Source organism: Centroberyx gerrardi, chromosome 12 (assembly GCF_048128805.1).
Source record: "Centroberyx gerrardi isolate f3 chromosome 12, fCenGer3.hap1.cur.20231027, whole genome shotgun sequence".
In the NCBI taxonomy this organism is placed as follows: Eukaryota; Metazoa; Chordata; class Actinopteri; order Beryciformes; family Berycidae; genus Centroberyx; species Centroberyx gerrardi.
In genome coordinates this window covers 190,001-200,000 of record NC_136008.1, presented here as the reverse complement: position 1 = coordinate 200,000, position 10,000 = coordinate 190,001, and the positions used below count along the sequence as shown (strand labels likewise).

Here is a 10,000-nt window from a genome sequence, read left to right as displayed (position 1 = left end):
AACCTCACATCAACACAACAGAACCTCACATCAACACAGTAGAACATTTAATCAACACAGCAGAACCTCACATCAACACAACAGAACCTCACATCAACACAACAGAACCTCACATCAACACAACAGAACATTTCATCATCACAGTAGAACCTCACATCAACACAACAGAACCTCACATCAACACAACAGAACCTCACATCAACACAGTAGAACCTCACATCAACACAGCAGAACCTCACATCAACACAACAGAACCTCACATCAACACAGTAGAACATTTCATCAACACAGAAGAACATTTCATCAACACAGTTAGAATTATCTTCATTCATACAGAATTTTAAAAACGGATTCACAACAAAACAAAAACACTGGAACAGAAAAACAAAGATTTAACAGATTCAGACTCAGCAGCTGTGTGTGTGTGTGTGTGTGTATGTGTGTGTGTGAGTGTGTGTGTGTCCTGAAAGGAGGTGAAAGGTGAACTTCGAGCTGCCTTGTCTATTTTTACATTTTACACTACAAATTACATTTAAATGGTATAAACTAACTGATTGCATTATATTATTATGTTTTAGATTCTATTATGTTGTAAACATTATTCTCCTGTGATCATATTATTATATTATTACTGTAGAAGTTACTGAGCATCACTGATCCTTCTGTTCTGCCGACTTCACTGAAGTTCAGTCTCACCTGTCTGTGGATTAAAGTCCTGAACGGAGATAAAAGTTCAGTTTTGGTGAAACAACGACGAGCCGCCATCTTGGTCACAACCTGCATGACCTTTGACCCGGATTACACCAACACAAAGATGGAGGGGGGGGTAGAAACCTTCCTTTGACTTTACTGATCAGCAGTTCATCACACAGTTCCTATTCACTATTCATTTATTATAAAATATATTTTTTAAGACATTCTCAGTCTCTTTAATTCTTTATCTGCCTAAAAAATAAAAAGGAAACATTAGGTTTGGATATGAAATGTTATAATGTTCCATATAATCACCAACAGCTTAAAGTCTTTCTTCATCTCATTTTGTACAAAAACAAAATCACTTCAGCTGATTTCACTTTTAAATGACTATCTGCTGTTGGTAAGAGAAAACGGATTCTAGTCTATATATTATATTATATTATATTATATTATATTATAGTATATTATATTATATTATATTATATTATATACATTTATATTATTCATTTGAAGTAACGCCCCTACCTCTGTACTGCAGTGGTACAGTCCACAATGTGACGATGATCAGATGTTACCGTAATGTCTCTAATGCGACGCGTAGTAAAAACGGAGCGTGTTATTTTCTGACCTAACGAACTGAACTAACGGTGCGTCACGAACTTCTTCAGGTTTTAGTTGTGAACTCGTAGACCTGCTGAGTCCGCCCGCCCGGAGCGCAACCGCAGAAGAAGAACAGCTGCCGGTTCATTTGACCGGTCGCTTCTACTCGCTGCTTTACGGCAGCGGCTCCATCAGCCGAGCGGCCGGCACGAGAGAACAAGCTGCAGATGATCAATAAGAACTATTATGGATTATTATGACGATGGAGACTGGAGAACCCAAACTGATTCTGGTTTTCAGCGGGAAACGGAAGTCTGGGAAAGATTATGTGACGGATCAGATCCTGCGGAGGTATTTCACTCTGACGTCATGTTCTTGTTTATCTGTTCGTATGTTCCTGTTTGATTCAACCTGTTCTTTATTCCTGTTCTCCTGTTCTCTCTCGTGTGGAGAGAACATCACGTCAAACGTCATTCACATCTTTGAAGATCCATATCTGATCAAATCGAATCTTGACCTTTTCTGTTCGATCTGTTCGATCTGTTCAGCAGACAGACGATCCACCAAGAACCTGTTTCAGTGAAACTTCAGTCTTTTAGAACCGGTTCACCTGGTTTTTCCCACAGAACCGGTCTCAGAGTTTCTCTGAAATCTTCTCACCTTGTTCTTCTTCTACAGATTAGGTTCTGATGTCTGCTGTGGTTCTTCTCACCTTGTTCTTCTTCTACAGATTAGGTTCTGATGTCTGCTGTGTTCTGCGTCTGTCCGGTCCTCTCAAACAGCAGTATGCTCAGGTCAGTACATACTTAAAGAACCTGCTGTGTGTTGGTTCTCCTGCTGCATGATGGTTCTCTTGTGTGTTGGTTCTCCTGCTGCATGATGGTTCTCTTGTTGTGTGTTGGTTCTCTTGTTGTGTGTTGGTTCTCTTGTTGTGTTGGTTCTCCTGCTGCATGATGGTTCTCTTGTTGTGTGTTGGTTCTCCTGCTGCATGATGGTTCTCTTGTTGCGTGTTGGTTCTCCTGCTGCATGATGGTTCTCTTGCTGCATGATGGTTCTCCTGCTGCATGATGGTTCTCTTGTTGCGTGTTGGTTCTCCTGCTGCATGATGGTTCTCCTGCTGCATGATGGTTCTGCTGTTGTTCTGCAGGAACACGGTCTGGATGTGGAGCAGCTGCTGGGTTCTGGTCGGTACAAGGAGGATTTCCGGGCCGATATGATTCTCTGGGGAGAAACACGAAGACGACAAGACCCAGGGTTCTTCTGTCGCCTAGCAACCAGGGGAGCTCAGCATCCTGTCTGGGTAAATACTACTACTGCAGTACTACTACTACTACCACTACTACCTAGTATTACTACTACTACTACTAACAATAGTCCTAATACTACTGCAGTACTACTACTACTACTACTACTACTACCTAGTATTACTACTACTACTACTAACAATAGTCCTAATGCTACTGCAGTACTACTACTACTACTACTACTACTACTACCTAGTATTACTACTACTACTACTAACAATAGTCCTAATACTACTGCAGTACTACTACTACTACTACCTAGTATTACTACTACTACTACTAACAATAGTCCTAATACTACTGCAGTACTACTACTACTACTACTACTACTACCTAGTATTACTACTACTACTACTAACAATAGTCCTAATGCTACTGCAGTACTACTACTACTACTGCTACTACTACTACCTAGTATTACTACTACTACTACTAACAATAGTCCTAATGCTACTGCAGTACTACTACTACTACTACTACCTAGTATTACTACTACTACTACTAACAATAGTCCTAATGCTACTGCAGTACTACTACTACTACTACTACTACTACTACTACCTAGTATTACTACTACTACTACTAACAATAGTCCTAATGCTACTGCAGTACTACTACTACTACTACTACTACTACTACCTAGTATTACTACTACTACTACTAACAATAGTCCTAATGCTACTGCAGTACTACTACTACTACTACTACTACTACCTAGTATTACTACTACTACTACTAACAATAGTCCTAATACTACTGCAGTACTACTACTACTACTACTACTACTACTACCTAGTATTACTACTACTACTACTAACAATAGTCCTAATGCTACTGCAGTACTACTACTACTACTGCTACTACCTAGTATTACTACTACTACTACTAACAATAGTCCTAATGCTACTGCAGTACTACTACTACTACTACTACTACTACCTAGTATTACTACTACTACTACTAACAATAGTCCTAATACTACTGCAGTACTACTACTACTACTACTACCTAGTATTACTACTACTACTAACAATAGTCCTAATACTACTGCAGTACTACTACTACTACTACCTAGTATTACTACTACTACTACTAACAATAGTCCTAATACTACTGCAGTACTACTACTACTACTACTACTACTACCTAGTATTACTACTACTACTACTAACAATAGTCCTAATGCTACTGCAGTACTACTACTACTACTACTACTACTACTACTACCTAGTATTACTACTACTACTACTAACAATAGTCCTAATGCTACTGCAGTACTACTACTACTACTACTACTACTACCTAGTATTACTACTACTACTACTAACAATAGTCCTAATACTACTGCAGTACTACTACTACTACTACTACTACTACTACTACCTAGTATTACTACTACTACTACTAACAATAGTCCTAATGCTACTGCAGTACTACTACTACTACCTAGTATTACTACTACTACTACTAACAATAGTCCTAATGCTACTGCAGTACTACTACTACTACTGCTACTACCTAGTATTACTACTACTACTACTAACAATAGTCCTAATGCTACTGCAGTACTACTACTACTACTACTACTACTACTACCTAGTATTACTACTACTACTACTAACAATAGTCCTAATACTACTGCAGTACTACTACTACTACTACTACTACTACTACTACCTAGTATTACTACTACTACTACTAACAATAGTCCTAATGCTACTGCAGTACTACTACTACTACCTAGTATTACTACTACTACTACTAACAATAGTCCTAATGCTACTGCAGTACTACTACTACTACTGCTACTACCTAGTATTACTACTACTACTACTAACAATAGTCCTAATGCTACTGCAGTACTACTACTACTACTACTACTACTACTACCTAGTATTACTACTACTACTACTAACAATAGTCCTAATACTACTGCAGTACTACTACTACTACTACCTAGTATTACTACTACTACTAACAATAGTCCTAATACTACTGCAGTACTACTACTACTACTACCTAGTATTACTACTACTACTACTAACAATAGTCCTAATACTACTGCAGTACTACTACTACTACTACTACTACTACCTAGTATTACTACTACTACTACTAACAATAGTCCTAATGCTACTGCAGTACTACTACTACTACTACTACTACTACTACCTAGTATTACTACTACTACTACTAACAATAGTCCTAATGCTACTGCAGTACTACTACTACTACTACTACCTAGTATTACTACTACTACTAACAATAGTCCTAATACTACTGCAGTACTACTACTACTACTACCTAGTATTACTACTACTACTAACAATAGTCCTAATACTACTGCAGTACTACTACTACTACTACCTAGTATTACTACTACTACTACTAACAATAGTCCTAATACTACTGCAGTACTACTACTACTACTACTACTACTACCTAGTATTACTACTACTACTACTAACAATAGTCCTAATGCTACTGCAGTACTACTACTACTACTACTACTACTACCTAGTATTACTACTACTACTACTAACAATAGTCCTAATACTACTGCAGTACTACTACTACTACTACTACTACTACTACTACCTAGTATTACTACTACTACTACTAACAATAGTCCTAATGCTACTGCAGTACTACTACTACTACTGCTACTACCTAGTATTACTACTACTACTACTAACAATAGTCTTAATGCTACTGCAGTACTACTACTACTACTACTACTACCTAGTATTACTACTACTACTACTAACAATAGTCCTAATACTACTGCAGTACTACTACTAACAATACTATTATTGTCATTGTCACTATGATTCAACCTTTATTCTACGACTCCATTTACAAAACTCAATATGAACAGAAACTTCATCCAGACGCCCGGCGGCTTTGTTTTTATCCATCTTACTGATGTTATTGATCTGATTGATGATGTTATTGATCTGATTGATGATGTTATTGATCTGATTGACGATGTTATTGATCTGATTGACGATGTTATTGATCTGATTGATGATGTTATTGATCTGATTGACGATGTTATTGATCTGATTGATGATGTTATTGATCTGATTGACGATGTTATTGATCTGATTGATGATGTTATTGATCTGATTGATGATGTTATTGATCTGATTGATGATGTTATTGATCTGATTGACGATGTTATTGATCAGGTGGTGAGCGACGCCCGGCGGCTGTCGGACCTCCAGTGGTTCTGGGCGGAGTTTCCCAGTCAGACCCGCTGTGTTCGGGTTCAGGCTTCAGACCAGACCAGGACCGAGAGGGGGTGGAGCTTCACTGCTGGTCTGTCTGTCTGCAGTGACACCTGTCTGTCTGTCTGTCTGTCTGTCTGCAGTGACACCTGTCTGTCTGTCTGTCTGTCTGTCTGCAGTGACACCTGTCTGTCTGTCTGTCTGTCTGTCTGTCTGTCTGTCTGCAGTGACACTTGTCTGTCTGTCTGTCTGTCTGTCTGTCTGTCTGTCTGTCAGCAGTGACACCTGTCTGTCTGTCTGTCTGTCTGTCTGTCAGCAGTGACACCTGTCTGTCTGTCTGTTTGTCAGCAGTGACACCTGTCTGTCTGTCTGTCTGTCTGTCTGTCAGCAGTGATACCTGTCTGTCTGTCTGTCTGTCTGTCAGCAGTGATACCTGTCTGTCTGTCTGCCTGTCTGTCAGCAATTACACCTGTCTGTCTGTCTGTCTGTCTGCCTGTCTGTCTGTCAGCAGTGATACCTGTCTGTCTGTCTGTCTGTCTGCCTGTCTGTCTGTCAGCAGTGATACCTGTCTGTCTGTCTGTCTGTCTGTCAGCAGTGATACCTGTCTGTCTGTCTGCCTGTCTGTCAGCAGTGACACCTGTCTGTCTGCCTGTCTGTCTCTCTCTGCAGGGATTGACGATGCTGAATCTGAATGTGGATTGGACAGCGGGGTGGAATTTGATTGGATCATCAGGAACGAGGCCGACGCCCCCTCATTAGAGGAGCAGCTGCAACCAATCCTGAAGTTACCTGAGACGGCGGGGCAGAGCTAGGTCATTATTATTATTATTATTATTATTATTATTAATAATATTATTGTTGCCCCAGAGCTGCAGACAGAACAGAACTCATAGAAAATACTGAACTGAATTCAAACCCAACATCATCATGACTGTTATAATAATATAATAATAATCATAATAGAGGCTCCGGTGGCTCGCTGAGTAGAGCGCGTACCACGAGGCCCGGGTTCGAATCCGGCTGCATGCTGCGTCCTCCCCCCTCTCTCATACCTTCCTGCTTCTCTCTCACTATCTCTCTGTCAATAAAGCATAAAATGCCAAAAATAAATCTTTAAAAAAAAAAATAATAATCATAATAATAAATATAGCTGCAAGCCGGCATTCACAGGACCGAAGGTCAGATGATCTGACAGAGAATATCGGCTTGATTCATCATTTTGGAGAAGTTGTCCATCTTAAAGCTCCACATCATGTACAGCAGGACTCCCTCTCCTCTGTGAGGATAAAGGAGTTGGATGTGTATCTAAACATGGTGAAAGTATCAAAACTAAATCCACACAATCCATATTAGAAAAGCGAGCCTCTAAACGAGCCGTTTGGACTTCCGTAACTTTGTGGCGTCACAAAGGTTCGCTCATTATCATTTCTGTAAGAAATAATAGACTAACAAAGTGTTTTTTTCAAAGCGGTCGAGCGGTCGTCATCGTTTATTACCGGAGAGTTTTCCCTACCTGTAGCCGCCGGGCCGCGGCGTCTCACGTTTCGCTCTCGAAACGGTTAGCCGATCGGAACGGAGGGTCGTTAATATTAATGAGCCTTAAAGACACGGAGACAGAAACGGCCTGTTCTTGGTAAGGCTCAGAGAGATGCTGGAAAATGAACGTGGAGAAATGGATTGAGAGTGTTTTTGGTTCATGACACCACACACACAGCTTTGAATGGACAGAAAGACACAAAATAAAACTCTGCAGTGCAGAATATGGAGCTTTAAAGACAGAAAGTTGCCGGACATGTTGCCATTTAACAAATTGCCCGTTTGTCCTGATGGTGGCGCTGTTCAGCTCGACCAGATGGTCTGACACACTTCGAGCTCCATCCTAAATATCTGAAGTTTGGTTTCTCTGTCATCAAGCGCTTAGGAATTACGCCTCACTTCCTGTTTGTACGCCTCACTTCCTGTTTGAACGCTTCACTTCCTGTTCCAGCTTCCTGCTGTGTACAAAATTTTAATGAGATTGGATCAACTTTGCAGTAGAAATAATTAAAATAATGAATGAATGAATTATTAATGAATAATAATTAAAAATGGCAGAAAAAGTGTTCTGGTGGAAATGAGAAGTAATCTGTGATGACGAGCTGAACAGGCCGTGCTTCACTTCCCCTGGTGACACGAGTGGCCACTGTACGAGCAGGGGGCGGAGTCAGAGCAGGGGGCGGAGTCAGAGCAGGGGGCAGAGTCAGGGCAGGGGGCGGAGTCAGGGCAGGGGGTGGAGTCAGAGGGGTGAATATTTGAAACGGAACACACTTGTCCTTAAGCAGGCCTAATAATAAAAATAAATAATAAAAATTACAGAGAACAATTAATAAAATATTGTAGAGGAGTTAATTTCAAAAATATGTCTAAATCCTCTAAATATTGTTTGTTTTCTTACATTTCTCTACATCACCTGCAGGTGCAGCGAAGTGACGGCGGTGCTTGTTTGTTGCAGACCGGCTGGTTTCACTGCTGCCTCCGCAGTGAAGGAGACTTGAAAGTCTACAGTCTGAGCTGCAGATCGCTTTAGGGCAGAAGAACTAGAAGAAGAACTAGAAGAAGAACTAGAAGAAGAACTAGAAGAAGAATCATCCTTCAGCAGAGTTTCAGCTCTATGGACCGTCAGGGTGAACGACGACCTGATCAGTGTTTTCTGTGAAAATACCAATTTCTCTGAGGATCAATAAAGTTTTTCTGATCAAAGTGTTGTTCTGTTGCCCTGCATTTATTTATTAATATTCTGTACAATGAATGTAGATGTCTGTAGATTAATTCTGACTACAACATGGTGTTAGACAGTGATGGGCAACAACATGACTGCTCTCCTCAGCTGTGCCTCCTTCCCTGTTTCCTTCCCTGTTTCCTTGCCTCCTAGCAGTCTGTCTATCTTCCTGACTACTTTCCACTTTTCCTTCCTGTTTAGGTGTCTGTAGCCAATAAAAAGACAAACAGGCGACTTTGGAATGTAGATACAATTGTCCTTTATTTTATTTTATAAAATCCTGTCAATCTGTCATGATTATTACAATGAGACAAACTGCTGACAACACTGGTGAGGAAGCTTCCAGGTAAAAACATTTCATGCTTTAATTTTTACTTCATTTCATGAGGTCAATGTTGAATTCATTTGCATAAAAAATAGACTTTAAATCATCTGTACTGACAGGAGGCGTGTCTCCTTCTCCCTCTGCCTTTCATTGGCCTCTGGTCTCACATTATGGCAGTGGAATGCGTTGTGATTGGCTGATCACCCCCCTCCCCTACACCCCAAAAAAATAATTGGCTAACAACAAAGGACGTTGGCTATAATTGGTCAATCATCTAAATATAGTAGCAGAGAAAACATTCATCCACACAAAACCTGTCAATCAAATGATGTCATCTTCCCAACAGACAAACCGTTAGACGAACACTATTCGTTAATTAGTCGTTAATTAGTCGTTAGTCATTAACCCTTAAAGTCATGCAGTTAAACTTCTCCCTTATAGAAAACATCCAACCAGCTCCTCGTCTGTCCTTCATCAACACTGAATACTGAGGGGGGGGGGGGGGGTTGGCACCGTCAGGGAGGAGGAGCAGGAGGAGCAGGAGGAGCAGGAGGAGCAGGAGGAGCAGGAGGACAGACGGCCAGACAGCTGGAGGAATTTAAAGCAACACTCAAAATATGTGTGAAAGCAGGAATCTGTAAGACTTGAGGAGGTGAGGGAGGAGAGGGAGGGGGGGGAGGAGGAGGAGGGGGGGAGGAGGAGGAGGGGGGGGGGGGAGGAGAGGGAGGGGAGGAGGAGGTGCTAAGGAGAAGGAGAAGAGGAGGAATGTTTTGGCCACTGAGTTCTACCTTCACCTCCTCAACACCCACCAATTAGTGAGGGGGGGGGGGGGAGGAGAGGAGAGGGAGGGGGAGGAGGAGGAGTCTCCAGTACAGGAAGCAGGAGGTGGTGAGGAGAAGGAGAGGAGGAATGTTTTGGCCACTGAGCTCTACCTTCACCTCCTCAACACCCACCAGTTAGTGAGGGGGGGGGTTAGGGTTGGGGGGGGGGGGTTAGGGTTGGGGGGGGGGGTGCAGGAGGTCAGGGTTCAGCAGGAGTTCAGCTCCTCCATGGTCTGGTTCAGAGTGGCCTGCAGCTCCATGTTGGC

At 41.4% G+C, this 10,000-nt stretch overlaps 3 protein-coding genes across 10 annotated transcripts in view; 1 reads left to right on the top strand and 2 right to left on the bottom strand.

The window, feature by feature from the left end:
• Positions 1 to 783, bottom strand: part of decr1 (2,4-dienoyl CoA reductase 1, mitochondrial) — a 317,727-nt gene extending 316,944 nt beyond the window's left edge. For all 6 annotated transcript variants that reach the window (XR_013506915.1, XR_013506916.1, XR_013506912.1 and 3 more), the window contains exon 1: positions 697 to 783. Coding sequence is in view for 1 of the 6 variants with exons in the window: in XM_071902158.2 (XP_071758259.1) it covers positions 697 to 783 (87 nt within the window). In the remaining 5 variants the exon portion in view is untranslated. The remainder of the gene's footprint in view (positions 1 to 696) is intronic.
• A 690-nt stretch (positions 784 to 1,473) lies between these two features.
• pmvk (phosphomevalonate kinase) lies at positions 1,474 to 8,569 on the top strand. The gene is made up of 6 exons (XM_071902163.2): positions 1,474 to 1,647; positions 2,027 to 2,090; positions 2,444 to 2,596; positions 5,792 to 5,921; positions 6,500 to 6,642; positions 8,286 to 8,569. The coding sequence occupies exons 1-5, from the start codon at positions 1,553 to 1,555 to the stop codon at positions 6,640 to 6,642; spliced, it is 585 nt and encodes a 194-aa protein (XP_071758264.2). The 5' UTR covers positions 1,474 to 1,552; the 3' UTR covers positions 8,286 to 8,569.
• A 254-nt stretch (positions 8,570 to 8,823) lies between these two features.
• The window catches only part of LOC139913984 (uncharacterized), a 19,624-nt gene continuing 18,447 nt past the window's right edge, over positions 8,824 to 10,000 (bottom strand). For all 3 annotated transcript variants that reach the window (XM_078287317.1, XM_078287315.1, XM_078287316.1), the window contains exon 9: positions 8,824 to 10,000. This exon is cut by the window's right edge and continues 23 nt beyond it. In XM_078287317.1, the coding sequence (XP_078143443.1) occupies positions 9,941 to 10,000 (60 nt within the window). In that variant the 3' untranslated portion in view covers positions 8,824 to 9,940.